This window comes from Lissotriton vulgaris, chromosome 6 (assembly GCF_964263255.1).
Source record: "Lissotriton vulgaris chromosome 6, aLisVul1.2, whole genome shotgun sequence".
In the NCBI taxonomy this organism is placed as follows: Eukaryota; Metazoa; Chordata; class Amphibia; order Caudata; family Salamandridae; genus Lissotriton; species Lissotriton vulgaris.
Genome location: NC_141694.1, coordinates 171,248,020 through 171,269,816, shown reverse-complemented (window position 1 = coordinate 171,269,816; position 21,797 = coordinate 171,248,020). Strand labels below are relative to the sequence as shown.

At 41.6% G+C, this 21,797-nt stretch overlaps 1 protein-coding gene across 1 annotated transcript in view; it reads right to left on the bottom strand.

Moving 5' to 3' along the window:
• The window catches only part of LOC147706966 (serotriflin-like), a 75,338-nt gene that overhangs the window by 29,594 nt on the left and 23,947 nt on the right, over positions 1 to 21,797 (bottom strand). The window contains exons 3-4 of the mRNA XM_086925606.1: positions 21,335 to 21,480; positions 7,077 to 7,162 (exon numbers count right to left, since the gene is read on the bottom strand). Of these exons, the coding sequence (XP_086781732.1) occupies positions 7,077 to 7,162; positions 21,335 to 21,480 (232 nt within the window). The remainder of the gene's footprint in view (positions 1 to 7,076; positions 7,163 to 21,334; positions 21,481 to 21,797) is intronic.

Below are 21,797 nucleotides of genomic sequence, written 5' to 3'. Positions count from 1 at the left end.
CATCACTAATCTCTACGCACAGCACAAGGCTGCTTTCTGTTATAAAAGATAAGTATCTTAATAGATTAGCAGAGGAGGCACTGCAACTGAGACAAGAGTTCCTTGCATGCTGAGAATTCACCACATAATAGAGCTGTTTGACATCTCATGAGGGGTGCCCAGTTTGTGACCAAAGCGGGGTCCTTCATTCTCTCCCACCAGATAATGGGGTTGGATCATCCATTCAGGGAATTCTTGGCGCTACAACCAACACACACACTGTAGATACACTTAGAGTAGGGTTCGCATAGTAGGAGTAACTTTCGATTACTGCCCTTTTTTTTGCAAGCCATTTAACAGATGTTGTTCCTACGCTGAGAGTATTCCGGAGCATCTTGAATAATTCTGCCCTACGTTTTACTGCATACAGGAGGGAATTAACTCATTGGCACTTTTCAAGAGTTCATCCCTCTCTGACCCAGGAGCCCTAGGGCCTATTATTCTAAGCTTTCCCACAGCATGCACTGGTGGATGAAGGGTGTACCCCACTGTCCTGATGAAGGCCCTTTGTAACGATTGGAATGCCTTACATTCAGCTTTGGGGTCGAAATGTCAACAACATTATTTTGTTTTCCATATATTGATGACCATGATAGATTCACAGTATCTCCCAAATATCAAGGTTTTGTAAATAGGTTAGCCTTTAAAAAAGCTGGGTAGGTCAAATATGATTTTGATGTATATATTGCAAATTGTATTCCATCTCTCACTAACCTTCACTTTCGCACATTGCTGCACTTTTCCCCTCTTCCTCCCTTTCTGGGGCAAGTCTTCATGATTTTACAGACAAATTCGCTGTTTTTGAACCTAAACATAACGTTTTCCATATCAATAAATGTGCTCAACAAGAAAATATTGATAATGATTTATTCAACGGTGATGTTGATATTTGTGTTGTAGTAATTTCTCACTGTGGCCACTCCTTTCTTGTACCGTTGTTTTATATGCCAATATATATTCATTGTTTTAGCACCATGGTAGACCTATATCTACTATTCACATTGTTGGTGCTTGTAATCACTTTTATCTGCTTCTTTCTATTAATCAATGCAGCACATGTATTCTATACAAGAATAACGTTGATTCAATAAATATATTGAAAACGTCCCACTGTGTGTTCTCTGTATACTGCTCTGCAAATAAGTAAGTATCAGTGACTAAGCTAAAGATTCTGTACTGTTTCTATGATCCTTGTGGGATCAGGGTTGTCATGTTCAGTGGTTGACAGAAACCATTGGCATTTCTGGCACCCAGACCTCAGATCATTCTGTACTGGATAGAGGACTGAAGAAGGACTACTTTGCTGTTCCATGGGCCCATTAAATAGAGGCTGCACCAAAGACTGGACTGCATCTGCTGATTCCATTGGGGACAGGATGTAGCCTTTTGGCTAAAACGGTTGACCTTGAAGCTGGGAAAACAGGTTCGAGTCTCGGCAACAACGCTCAACATCCTGTGATTCTGGGCAAATCCCTTAATCTCCCTGTTCCTAACAATATTGAATGTGTCCTCCTGTAACGAAACTGGTGCTCATGTAGAGAGCTCTGATACCCGATATCTCGGGTCTAGCTTGCGCTATAAAAAACTCTAAAAAATTAATTAAATTAAATAAATTCCTTAGCTAGGAAAGAAAGGCCTCTGCCTGCGGTATCAAGGAAAAACCAATCCCAAGCGCCAGACAGAGTAGGTGACTTTAAGAGTCAGTTAGCTGATTCCCTGTTACAGCCACAGGGCCATAAACACTGAGAAACCTCCTGCCGTGAGAACCCAATGCTACGAAGCCTATTTTCAGTAGGATTGCGAGGTGCAGTCTGGGAGACTGTGACACGACCCTCAAAAGCTGCACCCAAGTCTGTTCGACCAGAAGAGTCATCAGAGTACAGTTTGGTCAGCACAAAGGTTGCAGCAAATTAAAGGGAACCACATGTTTTGATGTAACTGGAGACCAGTAGACCAGTGGCAAATGTTTTTGTGATGGACTTTACCCAGATGTCATGAGACATTGACCTCTGAGGCCAAAGTCAGCTCTCCGTGTTCTTGGACTAAAGTGTGGTCACAGGAAGACCACCAACTTTGGCTCAGCATCCTCTGCATCCTTGAGCATGTCCAGAATCATGTCCTTTGCATCAGGACCACTCTATTGATTCATATCGAAGCCCACCCATAGAGTTTGAAACTGGTCTGGAGACTGTTCCTTGTGAGGTAACTGTTCTGTTTGACCATATGGCTCCCTGTGACTGACTCCATGCTGGAGTTGGTCACCACTTTAGTTCTACTTTAGTTCTGTCATCATTGGATTACTGCAACGGTCTGCTGCTCAATGCTCAGAGTAGAGTCATCAAAAAACTACAGACCGTGCAAAATGCTGCTGCTCGCGTACTATCAAAAAAAACCAAATTTGCACCTATCTCAGATACTTTGAAAAATTACCACTGGTTATCCATCCACAACAGGGTAAAATTCAAAGTTTTATGTATAGTGTATAAAACACTACAGGATCAAGGACCTTCTTTTCTTAAACACCAACTGATTCCCTACAATCCATCGAGAACCCTCCGATCCACCTCGCTCAACCAACTAGTGGTTCAACGTAGTCGAACAGTTTCATGGGGTGACCGCCGCTTCTCAATCGCGGCTCCTAGACTCTGGAACATCCTCCCGAATCACCTGAAAGTCTGTCCCTCTCTTCTTCAGTTCAGAAAAAAACTGAAAACGTGGTTATTTAATCAGTAATCCACATCCCTGTACTGCCGAGATTACAATGCATCTTAGCGCCGAGACGCCCAAGGGTAATTGTACGCGCTTTATAAATATCACAAACATAAACATAAACATAAACAAGAGTGCCTTAATAGACATTTTCAAGTCATATTTTGTGGCTAACCCTAAACCACGAGTTGCAGCAGTAGTTTACAATGATTTATTGTGCTAATTGAAAAGCTGTAAGTTATTGTTTCTTTTACAATGCATACCTCTGGAACTTTCTGGTGGATATTGTCATTGAGGTGTTGATTTTAAGATAAGAATGAAACTGTTTTTTTTATGAATTGGTGTTGCATTTTTATTGTGTTGCGTTTTCTTCTTTTTCAGCTGTTCTGGTACCACTTAATGCTTTACACATGTTCCTTTGATAAATCCTGACTACTCTGAGCCACAGATACCCAGGACTAAGCTAAGGTTTTCAAGACAAACCTGACGGTACCTAATATCGAATTGTGATTTTATTAATGGTAAGGTCACGGACCTACAAAATATTTTCCTCACAAGTAGGTTTTCTTTCAATCAACAACTCGACCTATAAATAACAGAACATTATTCTTTATCAGAATATCCACAAATTGTATTTTGCAATATTTTGGTAGTACTACAATAGTACTACTAAAGTGCTACATTATGGTATTGAGAAATCTCTATGCAGTGGTCTGTGCCTCTGCTTTGCATATGTTTTCTGTGCAGATATCTCCAGTGTGTGTGTAGGTCTTCACACATGTACACCTACATTTTAGTTGTAAATGTGGGATGGATGGAGGTTGAGGCTGGAAAATATGAAATAATTATGACTAAACGAGAGGTGTTCAAGGAGATGTAAGGAGAGGCTATGAGCTAGATGTACTACCATTTCGTTTTGCATCTTTTGCGACTAATTCCGAGTCGCAAATTGCGAGGCACAAAATAAAATGTACAACAGTGTGTTTAGCATTGTTTGCGATTCCCAATGGGGTCACAAATTGCGAGGCTCATTAATATTAAGGAGCCTCTCTCAATTTGCAAGCCCATTTGGAATGACAGTCCCTTCTGTGGATGGTGGCCTGCTCGGCTCAGCAGACCACCATGTCTGGGACTGCTTTTAAATAAAGCAGTTTTTATTTTAATGCAGCCAGTTTTCCTTAAAGGAAAACGGGCTGCATTTAAAAAAAGGGCAGGCAGTGAAAAAATACTTTTACAGACATTTGCAAAGGGGAACGAGTCTACTGGGGACCTGTATGAGAGAGAAGAGGCCAAAACTGAAAATAGGTTAGTTTTCACCCCTTTTCGGCCCATTCTGCCGACTCGAAGTGGGTGGTACTCCCATTGGAATTCCCTTAGAAACAGCCTACATCCAAATACCAACAGCGGGAATCCTGGCTGGACTCCGGTCACCAGCAGCACATCCAGCCGTTGTGGCAAGAAGTGAAGTCCTGGCAGAGTCAGTGGGACTACGACGGACTTCAGTCCCATTGTACCAGCAACATAATTGGGCGGGTGGACAGTCAGGTAGGTAGGCGGGAAGACTGCCGAAAAATCCCAATATGTTTCGATCCAACGTACATCTAAATCAGGCCCTAACCCCTAGATGCATCAACGTTGTCATTTGCGATTCCTTAATTGCGAAAAATAAGGAATCGCAATTAAGGATTCGCAAATGGCAATGCATCATTAATTTCGCTATTTTATTGGAATTCGGTAAAAATCGCAATTTTTACCGAATTCCAATAAAATTGCGAGTTCCAAATAGCGAATCCGATATTCCCATTCATTCCTATGGGCTGAAATGCCCATAGGAATTAATGGGAATTGCGAATTCGCAATTCCAAATCGGAATGCATCAAAGCCTTTCAAGGGTGGAGAGGGGGGTCCAAAGGACCCCCCCCTGCACCCATGAAATGCACTTTTACATGTGAGTTACATACACACATGTCCTAAGGACATGTGTGCCTGTAACGTACACGTTTAAAAAATGCATTTTTATGCGTTTTTAAACATTTTTGCAAATTACCACGAAGTTCAACTTCGTGGTAATTTGCATTTGCAATTTTTAAAATCGCAAATGTTTTGAGGATGATGCATTGCTGTTAAGGAATCGCAAATTTGCGATTCCTTAACAGCAATCACATTTTTTGGAACTCGCAAAAAAAAGCGATTTCCAAAAAATGCTTGATGCATCCCAGTAACCAATTTAGGAAGTGCAAAAGGCCGATTTATGTGAATCGCACCGTTTGCACTTCCTAAAAAGGTTGATGCATCTGGGCATTAGTCTTTACAGAGTTAGTATTTTTTATTTAGCTCTACTTTTAAAATACAGAGTAAATTTACACTAACTTATTTACTCACATGTCAATTTACCTTTGTGAACAGTCTTCTGAGCTATTGACTCATAGCTATTGTGTATAGGATGGCGGTGAAAATATAGTGGCAGTTGGTGCACAATTCTGACCTGTGCTGGGCAAATGGTGCTGTTGGCACATACTAGCACTTTTACCCCTAGATGCATCAACGTTGTCATTTGCGATTCCTTAATTGCGAAAAATAAGGAATCGCAATTAAGGATTCGCAAATGGCAATGCATCATTAATTTCGCTATTTTTTTGGGATTCGGTAAAAATCGCATTTTTTACCGAATTCCAATAAAATTGCGATTTCCAAATAGCGAATCCGATATTCCCATTCATTCCTATGGGCTGAAATGCCCATAGGAATGAATGGGAATTGCGAATTCGCAATTTCGAAACGGAATGCATCAAAGCCTTTCAAGGGTGGAGAGGGGGGTCCAAAGGACCCCCCCTGCACTCATGAAATGCACTTTTACATGTGAGTTACATACACACATGTCCTAAGGACATGTGTGCCTGTAACGTACACGTTTAAAAAATGCATTTTCATGCGTTTTTAAACATTTTTGCAAATTACCACGAAGTTCAACTTCGTGGTAATTTGCATTTGCAATTTTGGAAATCGCAAATGTTTTGGGGATGATGCATTGCTGTTAAGGAATCGCAAATGTGCGATTCCTTAACAGCAATCGCATTTTTTTGGAACTCGCAAAAAAAGCGATTTCCAAAAAATGCTTGATGCATCCCAGTAACCAATTTAGGAAGTGCAAAAGGCCGATTTATGCGAATCGCACCGTTTGCACTTCCTAAAACGGTTGATGCATCTGGGCATAAGCCACTTTAGTAATATGGCACCCATAAGCCCTTGCTGCAAGCCAGTCTCGGTCAGCATTAGGTCGTATATTATCTTCATGTTTTGTATTAAGTAATATTGGTATGCTATTGCTATTTGTATCGTGCATATTCTGCCACTGGTAAAACCTTAGAGCTCTTATCTCAGCCTGACAACTTTCCACATGATTCCATGGTTTCTATATTGCAGCATGAGTTAACTTATGATAATATGTTATCACATATGGGTGCACGATTTCGGTGTGTAAGGGCTTTACAATTTGTGTATGTATCTTTTAGTTTGTTGAGGCTGAATGGCTTTACCATTTCCTGAAGTATGTTTTAGTTTAGTGGCATGATCATTGTCGCAGATGAAGGTTTATGTAGCATTTTTCTTGGTGGAAAGCTTAAACAGCAAATTTATTGACTCAACTATATGGCTATGGACTTATGGTCAATTCTTCAAACACTGGCTGGAGGACCATACATGCAAGATGGTTTTCTGAGCTAAAATTTGAGTACGAATATTGATAATGGAACTGTTGTCAGATGCAATAAACAATAGGTAAGCTGTGTTTCAACTGAATTCGAAATGTTTTAGTAATTGTACATTGTGTTGTATCTGGTGTCTGTGCATCTGGTGCAGATTGCAGGTACAATTATTCGGAATAAATGTTTCAGGAGTGATCATTGTTTCTAGCAACTTTAAGTGAAAATTGTATTGAAAAAGTCAAACTTTGACACAATTGTTTCCCACCTTTTTGGGGCTTATGCCCCCTCACACCTGCTTTGAGGAAAGTGTGCCACAACGCTGCTGTGATTCAAAGAGATATGACAACCAGCTTTGAACAGAGTCCATGCAGCTAGTGAAGAACTTTAAGGACAACAGCACTCTCTTGTTTTTATAACATGCCCTACCTGGAACTTTATAGCTTTTAAAGATTTTCCGTATTTACTAAAGACTATTTGTGAAGATGGAAAGTACTTAAAAGGGTGAAGCAAAGTTAATCAAGCAGATGTATGGCCTTTAAACCATGGGGTTAGGGAATCTGCCTGAAGCCTTTTTGTGTCATTACATATGTAGGGTACTATTTAGAGAAAGAAATCAATACTTACTCAGGGCAGTAGTGGCAAGCATATATGTAGAAATGCTCACAAAATGCAACCGCACATCCGACAAGGAACGTCTTGGCCCAAACAACCTTGAAACATAAAAACAAATATAAACCGATGGGGGTAAAGTTTCAAACAAAGTGACTAATAATTGTTAAAAATTATTCTAGCTTAGCAGTAAGTAACATTGAAACGAAGGAAGTGTTCATCAAATCTATTCATTCTGTACACATTGAATACGAAGATCAAATTAAACAATGGAAATAAAAACAACAATTGCAATATTGGATATAGAATAAAGCTATTCTGGAATAACGTGTTTCAATTTAGAAAAATATGTTAATTTATAGTTAAAGTTGGCATTATTTTTAACCATACAATGTGATGTAATATATATGACTTAATGTTAGAAAGTATACTGCTTCAAATAAATCTTTGTTTCTTCTTCACACATGCAGGATATCACCCATCCTTAAGAAGAAGCAGAAGTGCGACAGCAACATTTGCATCAATTACACTTTGTGCATCGATTTGTCATTGAAAATATGAATGTAATTTGCTCAATCATCAGTGCAACATTGCTGACTCATTGTCACCTACATAAATAGAATGATAACGAAAATTGTGCTGTGAATTCTCTTTTCCAATTTAGCATTTGCCTCCACAAATGTAACTCAACTCTTGCAAGACATACACTAGTACCTATGTCTGGGACTGGCCTCTAAGGTCTGGTGTGGGTCTTTGCAGTGCATGCTCTAGCATGACTGCTGACAGGAGATAAGGGGTTTGTGGAAAATGCAGTGCCTCTCAACACTTGAAGTGTTCACAAGGTGGCCAGCTACAAATTACTCCAGTCTTTACTCATGTTACTCAGAGCACTGAAGAAACTGCAGGCTTGGCTGATTAGGAAGTTCACGCTGGCTGCGGTAGTCCCATCAAGATGGTCTCTTTGGCAAGGTTTACTTCCGGTAAATGCAAAAACCCTGGAAATGACAGGATCCACTTCCTGTGTTTTAGCAGGCAAAGTTCTCCTAGAAAACCATTCTTAAGCTTATGCCATCAATTTGAAAGGAGGAAGGTAGTTTGAGGAAATTAGCTTTTACTTGCTCCCCTGTATTGCCATGCTTCTACTTTCAGAACTGAATAACCTACTTAACAATTTCATAAACTGAACCTGCTCTGTTGTGGACTACGACTAACTTTTAATAATGTTCGATCAACCGATTCTAACACGCTTAAAATTATGTAAACATTGCATATGTGCTAAAAATAACAAAGGGCCTTCATTTTGGGTCTAACTTTAAAAAGGCTAGGAAGTAATGGTAAAATTCGATACCATTTTTAAATTATTGAAAAACAAAAATGTATTTGAACAAGAAACTATCGATTTATTTTATTGTAAAACCTATTTATATGGTGTATTCAATGAACAATGTTCTGCATGTCTATTAGCTTAATTAAATGCTGAATTTTCATACTTCATTTCATACTCAATTCATGTTTTTTTATTTCAAAATAGTGTATTGTTTTATAATCATGCAAGAACATAACGAAATAAAAAACAGAGTATAGCAACAAGTTAGTACATAGCAGACTGATTATCAAGCTTATCCTCATGGTAATACAGATCCTGTTATTAAAAGCATCAAGCATTGTTTCGATATTTTCACAGTTGTATGAGCTAAGAATCATATTTATTTTGGATTCAATTTATACTGTGGAGTATACCTTTGAGGATAATGGGAGTTAGACACGGTTCCATCAGGGAATAGTATGAAAAGAGATCAATTTGACTTCCTAAGAAGAGAGAGAAAGAGTGAAAGAGAGAGGGAGCGAGAGAGAATGAGAGAGAGATGGGAAAGCAATAGGAAGAGACCTGCACAAGGTCTGTGTGTTGCCATAATTTGCAGCACGATGGACTTGGCGACCAATTCATAGGTTTATGCATAAGAGGATGGACAAATGTGAAAATAGTGTGTACCTGTTGTCACCCTCAAACACTTTGCCTTTTTCCTCCCCTTTTTTGCTGAATTCGTTTTTGTTGACTTTCAGACTCTGCCCTTTACCATCACTAATCAGTGCTAAAGTGCTTGTGCCCTCCCTAAAACCTGGTATAATTGGTTTACACCTGTTTGGCATATTTAATTTACTTGTAAATCCTTGTGTTTTGGTATGCCACATACCCAGGGCCTGCAAATTTGACATTACTAAATGGCTTGCAGCACTTATTGTACACCCACCTAAATAGCCCTCTAAACTTGACTCAGGCCTGCCATTACTCCCTGAATCTAGTCTTCAACAGTCATGTTGACTAGGCATAATAAATACCTTACCAAACCACAAACTCCCTGTTTATTACATATAAGTGATCTCTAAAGTAGGCCCTGAGTAACCCATATGGCTGGGTGCAGACTAATCTAAAAGGTAGGAGGTGTACTTTTATGTTTACACCCCCTCCCGCCAGCTACGCTCTTCCAACCAAGCCCTTGCTGCTGTACCCCGCATCAACAAAACCACCATGGAAGGAAGATCCTTCTCCTACCTGGTGGCTAAAACCTGGAACTCACTTCCCTTTCACCTTTGCCTCACTCAGAACCACATTGCATTCAGAAAGCAACTTAAAACATGGATTTTCGACTTGTAATTCCCCACCCTTCTTCAAGCGCCTTGAGACCCTCTGGGTATGTAGCGCGCTATATAAATTACTTGACTTGACTTGACTTGACAAAAGTGAGATATTTACAAGGTGAATAATACACTTTTCTTATTACACACTACTTTACAATGAACCTATATAGTTTAGTATTGTATACACTGGCAGTCTGTTTTTTTCGAAGATTACTTCTCAAAAAGTGCCAAAATGCCAATGCCGACGCGTTTCGCTAAAGACGGAAATGGCTGTGTGGTAAAGAAGAGAGTCAGGAAGATTGCACTCACGAAAGAACACACACGGAGATGCCGCCTGACACTAAAGAGGCAGAAATCACCGCAGCAAGTTATTCCCCGGTGTTGCTGGAAGCCCGTCACACAAGAAAAAGAAAAACGTGATTTATCAACAATCAGGAAAGAAGCGATTTGAACAGTCCTGCTTACACAATAAAACAATGGCATGCATGAATGAAAGACGTCTTCCACGACTCAGCATCTCATGAATATAGGAATGAACCTAACACAAATTAAAACAGGCAATACAAATCTGAACACTGCAGATTTCTCTACACACTGAATCATATTGGAAATTAAGAAGCCCTGTTGAGAGTTCCATAAGTTTTACAGGAACTCGAAACGCGTCGGCATTGGCATTTTGGCACTTTCTGAGAAGTTATTCAACGCTGGTTCTTGTAGTGTATGTCTGTTGAATTAAAGAGCAGTACCACGAAACAGTAGCCAGGTAACCCCCACAGTTTTCCACTTTTAAAGGCCCCACTGCGCTATAGTCCTAGGGCAAAACCTCCCTCCATATAACTTTAAGAAAGATGGCATTGTTCTGCTCTTAGCTCTGTGTGCCTACGGCCTGCCTCCAATACATGTCTAGGGTGGGGATTCCTTCTAGACAGCCACACACAAAGGGATCTTAGGTATGACTTGATGGGTCATCCACATTCCGATAGGACAGCTTGGGAAGGAAGGGAGGGTGGAGCTGGGCATAGCCCCACACCTACACCAGAATAGTCTGTGGTCTGTTCCCACACAAAGGAATGCTTAACACCCTGAAGTGAGTTTGGAGACTTGGCAGGAAGGGAGGGCCCTTGTGCACTTCAAAGCCCCTCTTTGAAGTCTTCAGGACCTGGGGAACCTGCGGATACCCTGCCAGGAAGAAGGGATGCAGTGCTTCTCAAGGACTGCCGCTCTGCTGGACTGCTGCTATGGAAGAACTGTGTCCTTGCTGTGCTGATATGCTGCCTGCTTCTCTCTTGCCTGGGTAAGAAGAATAACAGGACCCAGAACCAGAGTGATTGCAGTGGTTTGCTGGCCTGCCTCCTGTTCTGATATCTCAGGGACTTCAAAGACTTCCAACCACTTTGCTACAGCACCTAGACTGTGCCATCTGTATGTCTGCCCTGCCAAGTGGTGCCAACCTAGTCCTGGATCCTGGATCTTTGGAAGTGAGTCTGAAGTGCTGCTCTAGCAGAATCCAAGCATCGCCATTGATGCAGCAGGTCCAAACCAGCACATGTCCATAACTGCGGCGCATCGCCTTCATTGTGAGAATCAACTCCGACACAACGCCGACTCCATGACGCAACAACACCATTTCCAGAGCATCATCCACTATGCTTGGTTCGGAGCCGATACATCACCTTCACTCGATGTCAATGGCGCATCCCAGCTTTGCATCTCTCATCTTGTCCTCCATGGCGATGCATCTAAGGTACTTTCAGAGGTAAAGGTTTAGTTCCTGTGAATGACTTGTACTCCATGGAGGTCAGCCTGAACTTTTGTATTTGACCCAGCCTAGCGCAACCATATAGCCCTGGTTGGCACTTTATGCTTTTAAGCTCTAGATTTCAGTGTATACTTTTAAAATGCTTAACTCACATTCTGTGAATTGGATTTTTGTCATTTTGGCCTTAATTTGTTCATCAAATTATTCCTGGGTATTCTAAACTGGCATGCATTCTTTTTGTGATAATTTTACTGTGTTATTGGTTGAAGTGTTGCATAAATACTTTCCACATTTCCTTCTGAGTTAAGCCTGACTCCTCTGTGCCAAGCTATCAAAATATGAACACAGGTTAAATTAGGGTGTGTTTGTGACTTTCCCTGCCCAGGATTGTGGTTCCTGATTGGTTACGGTGCATACCTCTGCCAACCAGAAACTCAATATCTGACAATTTCCAATAGAGTTTCTTCCATGCAGTTTTTAAAGATATTTGTTGTTTGCCAAATACAAGCCTTATTTGTACCACATTGTTTGGTTCAATAAGATCTAATGGTAGTATGGTGTCAAAATGTTTTGCGCAACTCTAATTCACCTTAGATATTCTCAAAAGACATAGACAAAAATCATGTGTTGGTCTTTCCAATTGTTGAGGATAATTTTGTGAACTAAAGTGAGCATTAGATCTAATAGTAGTAGATTTCGTTTGTTCAATTTGGATTATAGGCCCCATTATGAGGGACCTAGTATCATATAAGGGAAACTCTTTGGAGTGGATGGTAATGAAAAATATTGGTAGGCTACTATTCAAAGACTTTAGTAGACAGTCTAATTTTAACAATAATATATTCATTCATTCAAATTGACTTTATTTCGGATATATTGCAATCCATAAAAGTACAATACATTATACATTTCATTTAAAAACATCACAAAATTACAAGATCAATATAAAATAAATACATAAGACATGTAAGTTTCTTAACAGAGTGAGTAGACAAGATCAGTACAAAAAAAAAGTGCAAGTCGAGCCCATGTACAGAAAAAGTGCAAAAAGTGCTTCGAGCTGAAAATCACAATTATTCATCTAGGCATTTTCTTATTCTCACAGATAGTTTTAAATATTCTAACACCTGGAGAACACAATCAGAATGCAATAGCTGTAAATATACAAGGGCAAGTCTGATTTGTTTAAAATTTAATTTCCTTAAACGAGTGACAAGATACCGCCTACTGAGGTACTCATAAAATGTACATATAAATATAAAATGCAGCATATCCTGTGGAGAATCACGTCGCAGCCACAGGGTGCTGCAGGTTTCTTAAAAATGTCCAACTTTGGTCTAATTAAAATATGATGAAAGATGTTGAACCTGAATCGTGTCAGCAAAAATTTATCATGAGAGGTAAAGGAGCATGTTAGGTACATTTCCATTGTATCACAGGTTCTTAACATGATATACTTTCTAACATTTGGTTTCAAGAGCTCAACTTCATCTCTAAGGGCACTACGGTTCATAAAAAAGGCCCTCTTAATTGCTGCAACATCACCCTTAACTATATCCCTCGGATTTTCAAACACGTTTAGGCGACCAAGCTTCAGAAATTGGGACTTCAGATATTTGAGCCAGGATACACACATGGCATAATCCAGTGATACAAGATCTTCCAGTATCTTGTGGGTTAAGGGAATATCCTGACTTAACCATAGTTTTATCCAGCATAACAGTGGTTTCAGACCAACAATATCTGATATATACTGAAAGCCAAGCTCTTCATGTGCAGCTAGATTCGGTGTACTACCTGGGACACACAACAAGCGCTTTAAGAAATTATTTTCGGCTATTTGTAGTTGTTCGCCATTTATATAGCCCCATATCTCGCTGCCGTAAACTGCGGTGGATATGGATTTAGCATTATATAGTTGCATCATGGCCACCATCGGCTTTTTCCCCAATTTACTGGCAAAATTAAAAATCGAGGCATTCACTCTGGTCATTTCACCCTTCTTCCTGGCCAAATGCGGAGCCCAACTGAGCTTAGTATCAAATAAAACACCCAAATATGAAAACGTATTAGTAACAGGGATCACAACATCATTTAATTTAAAAACGAACTTCTTTTTTGGTTGACGGCCAACATGCATAATGTAGGATTTCGAATTGTTGACCATAAGGTCCCTATCAGACATGAAGTTATTAAAAGCATTCAAAAGTGCTTGGAGACCCTTTTCTGTTCGTGATAATAAAACATCGTCATCAGCGTATAAAAGTAAAGGAATACCCCTCGTACCAGCTCTAGGACAATCTGATTTTACCTCTTGCAATTCAGACTCTAAGTCATTTATATAAAAATTAAAAAGAAATGGGGCCATGATACACCCCTGCCGTACTCCTTTATTAATACTGAAATTGCCTGTGGTTTCCCCATTCGCTGAGAACCTCACATTGGCTCTTGTGTCATTATGTAAGTTCGCAAGGAAATCCACAATCCCCCTGTTTCTTTGTCCCTCATGGTCTGCCACAGCCTCCCCCTGTTAACACAGTCGAAGGCTGACAACAGATCCATGAAGGCTAGGTGAATTGCTCCTTTTTGTACAACAGTGTATTTATTCAAAATAGGAAACATATTAAGGCACTGAGTTATGGTAGAGCGGCCTTCACAAAAGCCATATTGGGAAGCCGACATAATAATATTTTCAATCAACCAGCTTACTAGACGTTGAAGCAAGACTCTCCCCATAATTTTAACCATTGAATCAATCAGGGATATTGGTCGATAACAAAGAGGACTTCCCCTGTCGCCTTTTTTAAAGACAGGGACTATAGTTGATAATCCCCACGTTCCTGGACAACCCACTCTGGCCGCAGCATTAAATACAGCAGCCAGAATTGGAGCCCTGAAAGCTGGGTCATATTTGTAAAGGTCCGGCGGGATTCCATCAGGACCAGGCTCTTTATTTGCTGTAAGGCCCATAATGGCAACCAGAACCTCGCTTTTTTCAAATGTTATATTACTGCTCCTAACGTGGGGGACAGCAGCCCTAGTTCCAACACCCTCTGAGTAGTACAGGCTTTTAAAGTAGCTTTCCCATTCTTCTTTTGTTATGCAGCAAACAAGTCCATCACATGGGTCCTCGGTCAAAAAAGGTTTTTTAACCAGTGCCCAGAACTTGGTGCTGCTCTTCAGGGTGGAGGGATCAAGTAGTTCCTGCCAAGCCTCCTTCCTAAGGAACTCCTTACGGGCAACAGTAATAGCCTTATATTCTTTTCTGCTAGCTTTTACCTCCTCCTGATTCCTTGGCGAAGCTGACAATGCAACCCTCAAATTGCGAGCAGCTTTGGTACAATCATGACGGAACCATTTCGGGCCTATTTTAGCCTGATTTTTGTTAGGGACAGTAAGAAGCGCTGACACCTTCTCCGACACATATTGATAGGATTCTAACACTAGCCTGGGGTCGCCCCCCTCAATCATGCAAACTTTGATATCCTCTGTACACCTTTCAATAATATTTTTATAAAGGATATCTGCAGACACCATTGACCATTTTAACCTCCTCCTCCCATCAGTTGTTCCCAGACTGCCTTGACTAATGATCTTATTTCCCTTCTTTACCCAGGGACATTTTAAGCAGATTGTTAGAGGATTATGGTCACTGAATTCACTCGAGACAATGCAGAAAGAGTCTAGAAAAATTTGCATTGTCCGAGAGACCAGTATATGGTCTATAAAGGTACCCCTACCATGTCCCTTAAAGGTTGGGATATCAAAACAATATAAGGGGTCCTTAAGAGACATGGCCAGTGAAAGGTCAAGGTCATCCATTAGATCGTTGCACAATTCCCCCTCCTTAGTGTGTTCCATATGGAGATAACATGCACGTTCACAAGACATTTCTGGTAAGCGCCTATGTAATGGATCTATACAAGGATGCAAATTGAAGTCCCCCATAATCATCAAGTTATGACCTAGGTCTTTCATATTATTAGAGACAAAAGAATTTAGAATAAAAATGTCATTCCTGGCCTCACTATCATAGATAGCATTATAGAAATTCACCAAACCCACAAGGACGTTACCTCCAGATAAGGCCAATCCCATTACACCTGTGTGCTTGGCTTCAACTCTACGTACTCCGCAAGGTATTAATATAGAGATAAAAATTACAAGGCCCCCCTTCGGCCTACCCCTTAAAGATGGCAAAGCTGGTACATAAAAAGCCTTGTAACCTTCCAGAAAAAGGTTACAGCCCACCTCCCAGGTTTCTTGTAAACAGATGATCGAAAACTGTTTGATATAAGTCACCTAATTTACATCACACATTTTCGCCGCAAGACCGGCAATATTCCAAGAAACAACATGACATCCTAGGTTAGTGGCCACTGGGTTATCTGAATTTATATTTGTAAGTTCACCTGTAGCCACAGTGTCCTGAGCCGCAGGTGCCATCCGTCAGTCACACATCTCAAGCCCAGATAATGCTTCATACCTATTCTGTGTAATTAGATCCGTACCATGACGATAATGGCCAACACTAGTACTCCTATTATAAACATCATTGGGTCCACCTGACCTACAAGGTTTCGTGATGTTATAAAAGAATTGGGTATCTTGAACAGGAGTATATGGTTCAAACGCCTGCCTGGTTAAGCTCTGTTGTGGTGTGGGTTTACAGAGGTGCGCATAGAAATAACCAAAGGGGCGTACACAAATACTATTTACATTATAGACCAATGAAGAAGCTCTCAAAAGAACAGTTGCCACATGCTGAGGGTGTTTGAAATTGATGACTATACAGTCTCCAGAGCCGGATTTTTTAGAAGGTCCCACCCAGTTTACGCGTCTAACTGCCATTATCTGGTCAGAATATGCGATGGGAAAACCACAATTTTTATTAAGCCACGCCACAGTCTTGTTTTTCAAGGAACTGTGGGATTCGTCATAGGGAGATGCAGGATGTGTGCCACAAGGAGGAACATTAGTCAGTACTGCCACAAATGGAGCACAATCAGGTGGTAAGTTTAGATAACGGTTGTGCCTTGGGGGTCTGAGGGTTCTACTGCTTTGGGGTGTTATAGATGGTTGTGACTGCGGGGCAGATACCACTGGGGCATCCAGTATATTAGGTCTATCAGGCCCTGCTGGTGCCGCTACAACAGTATTCCCCCTACCCTTATTCCATGTGTCATTAACTTCAACAGTTTCTTTCCCTTTCCCCCCACAGTGAACTGTACCACCAGATGTTGCAGTCTTCTGTGATGATAACAGGCCACCCAACCTTGTAACTTCCTTTGCTAAGTTATCAATCTTATTGGGTAGAGGTTTAATAAGCTCTTCTATTTTTGTTGTTAAAGAAACTTCAAGGTTTTTTATAAATGAGGCAAGTAAATCAGAGTTTAAATTACCCCCATTACCAATAGTGCCTGTAAAAACAAAAGGGGTTATTGCGGCAGGGCCACTAGTCGTTTTACCATCCTTTTTTTTAGCCTTGGAGTTATTATGTTTACCATTATCTTTTTGAGATACTGTTCTACAAGTTCTCAGGGGCCTAGTTTCAGGTTGGGTCTCATTCAATACACCGGTATCATCAATTAACTGCACCAGTGGGTCAGAATAGACCTCAACACTCACTATAATGGGCACTGGAGGGTCAATAGAAATGACATCATTGGTATTAGCGTCAGAATCTGTGGGCGGAGTAATGTCAGGGGGTATTTCTAGTAAGTCCCCTGTCATAGAAGCCTTCCCCAACGATGCACGTCTATCATTATTAATCTGGTTTACTTTCCTAACCAGGAAATTATCCATAGACGCAGGGCCTACCATCACCTTATCAGTTTTGGGTTTAGACATCATAAGCAATGAGTCTATCAACTTACACACAGATACTCTCTAGTCTACACACTCACAATCGGGTATTAAGACAACAATGCTAATAATTTTAAAAGTAAAGTCTTACGTGCACACAGCACGTTAACAGTCTGGATGAGGCGATGCAGGGTCCCTGGCCCAGTCCAGTCTCTTCAGGCCTCTGAGGGCCACAGAGGGCCCGCCCTTTGCCCGGCCTTCGCCCGGGGCGCTCCTGCGCGCGTCCCGCGGGACGAGGAGGCGTGCTCTCCTTTATGCGCCTCCCGGTGCTTCCCTTTTGCTTGGGCGGCAATCTGTAGCGCTGAGGCAGCTGGGGGTTGAAGTCAGAGCGTACCCCGGCGGAGCCAAGCCCGGCCGAGAACACCACAGTGAAGGGAAATAATGGCGGAGCCAAGCCCGGCCAGGAACACCACGGCGGAGCAAAGCCCGGCCGAGTGCAACAGCTGATGTAAGAAATTCGCCTCCCAATGCACTCAACGACGTGCTCTCCTTTATGCGCCTCCCGGCGCTTCGCTTTTGCGTGGGCGGCATCCTGTAGCGCTGAGGCAGCTGGGGGTTGAAGTCAGAGCGTCCCCCGGCGGAGCCAAGCCCGGCCGAGAACACCACAGTGAAGGGAAATAATGGCGGAGCCAAGCCCGGCCAGGAACACCACGGCGGAGCAAAGCCCGGCCGAGTGCAACAGCTGATGTAAGAAATTCGCCTCCCAATGCACTCAACGGTGTGCTCTCCTTTATGTGCCTCCCGGCGCATCCCTTTTGCGTGGGCGGCGTCCTGTAGCGCTGAGGCAGCTGGGGGTTGAAGTCAGAGCGTCCCCCGGCGGAGCCAAGCCCGGCCGAGAACACCACAGTGAAGGGAAATAATGGCGGAGCCAAGCCCGGCCAGGAACACCACGGCGGAGCAAAGCCCGGCCGAGTGCAACAGCTGATGTAAGAAATTCGCCTCCCAATGCACTAAACGGCGTGCTTTCCTTTATGCGCCTCTCGGCGCTTCCCTTTTGCGTGGGCGGCGTCCTGTAGCGCTGAGGCAGCTGGGGGTTGAAGTCAGAGCGTCCCCCGGCGGAGCCAAGCCCGGCCGAGAACACCACAGTGAAGGGAAATAATGCCGGAGCCAAGCCTGGTTAGGAACACCACGGCGGAGCAAAGCCCGGCCGAGTGCAACAGCTGATGTAAGAAATTCGCCTCCCCATATATAATAGTGAAGGGTCTTAGTTGATAGTATGCCACTTTTTGTGATTGCAGCTTTGATTTATGAAAAGTTGGGGAATTCGGCAGTATTTAGTTCATAAATACCTTGAATTATAACAATGAATGACAGCTGTTAGTTGAGTCAAGCCCCTAAGAAGAAGGATTACTATGTGGTTAAATTCTTACCATACAATAGGCCTACCATCTATCTTGTATTAAAAAGTGATCCATAGCGAACTTCTATTGGATGCTTTAAATGTAATAGTTAACTTGGAATGATGAAGCTTTACTTTGTGGATGGTGAGGAATGAGATATGATAGGTTCTTCAATAGGACTTTCTCTGGGGCTAGCCAAGGAGGTTGATAGTTGTTCTCAGTTATCAACCAGTGTGTTACTTGGTTACATGGAAAGGCTGTTTAATAGTTTTTAAAGTTAATTAGGTTCACTCCTTCAATCTCTTTTGGTAATTTATTCTTTTTAATGAGCTACATGTTGTTTTTACCTATTCCGGATGAAAAGAGCTGGTTTACTTATTTAAAATATTCTGATAATTTAATGGGTAACATACTTATCAGGTACTTGACTACTGGGGTAAAGATCAGCTTTAACAATTCTATTTTGCTTCATTAAAAACTTCAGAGACTAACCATCTGAAATGTCTGAGATTATTACAGATAGTTGCTGTTCATTATGTTAAATGTATTATACCAGGATGTTTTTAAACTCCTGTCTCAAGTATTTCAGAAAGTTTGGTTGCTAGCTTATAACTGAGACCCCTAGAATACTTTTAGTACATAGGATGTTTAGGTGACTAATGTCTGGTTTGCCTCTAATAAGAGAGTAACCTGAAACTAGAGCATATTTTTCAATTGTTCCCATGAAAGCTTGTATTGACGATTTAGAATTTTTGGTGAATATGAGCTTCTAGTCCACATGCACTGTGGATTTAAATGCTAGTTTTTTTAATGAGAGACCTGTAATGATTGGTTGGGGTGAATAGATTAAACTTGTGGTTTAATTGCAAGGAGGAACAGGGAATGGGATAATCAACATCCTTGCCTCTCCCGAAACCCCTCCCATTGTGCAGTTAGTAATCTCCATTTTCCAGCCCCTAACTCTCTTACTACAAATGTATGCATAGGTGTGTAGAGATCTCAGCAGTCGGTCAGATCTCTACACAGAAAAGATAGACGAGGGAGCGACTGAGACCTACACAGGAAGGTTTCCAAAGAAACATTTTGTGGTATGCGTTTAGTATTCTTGGTGTACAGTACAACATGTTGTTTGTGAAAAGATCCCACAGTGTTTCATTTTAATGGCTTAAGGATAAGAAAAACATGCAGTGTTACTTCATGCCTATAGAGTTTGAAGAATTTATATGAACATAAAACTAATATAATCAGCATACATGGATCTATAAAACGCTGAGATCGTCCGTCCGTATGGTATTAAGATCATTACCTACGCGGATGACTCTCAGCTTGTGGTCTCTCTGGCACAGGAAGGGGGATCTTCAGCGTGTGTGGATCCTGCTGGTTGCCTGGAGAGGGTTAAGAGCTGGATGACCAAGTCTTGTTTCAAACTCAACGGAGACAAGACTGAGCTCATGCTCCTAGGTCGTACTGCACCACCCTCTATCGACACTCTTTGGCCACCCAGCTTAGGTCCTGCCCCTGCTCCTAAAGATACCAATAAGAGCCTTGGTGTCTGGCTGGATAGGTCCCTGTCATTTGACCAGCAGGCAATAAAACTATCTGCCATCTGTTTCGGCATCCTTAAAGTCATCAGAAAGATCCTCCCTCTACTCCCCTTCGAAGCAAGAAAGACCGTGGTCCTGGGCCTGATCCAATCACGGCTGGATTTCGGGAATGCTTTATATTTGGGAGCTCCTGATTTTACTCTGCGCAAACTGCAGTTGATACAGAATTGCGCATGATGGACTCTTTTACAAATCCCCCGCATATCTTCAGTAAAGTCCGGCCTCAGGAGACTGCACTGGCTTCCCGTTAGGGAAAGAGTTAATTTCAAATCACTCTGTATCACACATCAGGCCTTCTGGTCTTTAGGCCCTGCAATCAATCTCCCCCTTATTACACCCTATCATCCTGCCAGACAGCTGCGCTCAACCTCTGCCAATCTGGCCATTGTGCCGAAAATAATGAAATCAAGATCGGGAGGCAGCTCCTTTTCCTATAATGTAGCCAAGCTGTGGAATGCCCTTCCCCAGCATTTAAGATCAAACCCCGACCTCGTATCTTTCCGCAAACAGCTGAAAATGCTTTTGTTCATCAACTAAATAGTGAGTAGACATTCCTCCCTCCCTACCTAAGCTTCCGTTGGTATTCTTAGCGCTTGGACGCCTCAGGGCAGCTATGTGCGCTTTAGAAAACTCAATTTCTTTCTTCTTCTTCTTTCTTTCTAAGGATCTTATAGTAAATGAATACAGGCGTTTTTATGGAGCATTATGCATGATTGTAATGTAGTTCTAGTCTGTGTAAGGCCATCACTGTGTGGGTGTTGTGAGTTTGTTAGAAATACCTGAACATATGAGTTTGAAGTAACTATTGGCATTGGGGCTGTCACTGGAAAAATGTGCAGCTGATTTTCATGGTTATACATTATGGGTATTTAGACTCTCCTGCAATGGCCCACAGTACCATCAACATACATGGAAAATCAGGAAGGCTTATGAATAGACACTTGACTAAATGTGTATGTCTCAGAGGTAGTTTTGTAGAAAACCACGAAGTGCAGATACATATATCCTAGTATATTTCAATGCAGGTATAGAAAGTCAATAATGCATCACTATAAAACTTTTTACCTGAGTATAATGCCCAGTAACATCATCCTTATGTGCCGGACCTTTCCCATATATGAAGTTTTTCTGTTCATCATACCACCTTTGAATAGCTTCTTTCCAAGTTGCAGGATAACTTGCCATAAACAAATTCTCACCACAGTCAAACACTGAAATAAAGACATATGTAAACTAATTTAAAAAGCAGGTATTCAAAAAATAACCCATCACCATCTGATGTTAAATAAGGCGCATTACTGCCCTATCCCTTTCATGCATCACAGGGCAGCAAGGTGCTTTGCGTGTAACATTGATAAATCTCCCCTTATGCCTGGTAATATTAATTTTAGGCTTAGTTGCACTGCTCCAGCGAGGTAAGGTTGAAACTTACCTTAAACATAAGGAGCTAGTAAAGTGTCATTGTGCTTTCGTGTAATGCAAATGTTATCATTAGTAAAATAGAGGGGCATATTTCAAGCACGGCGTC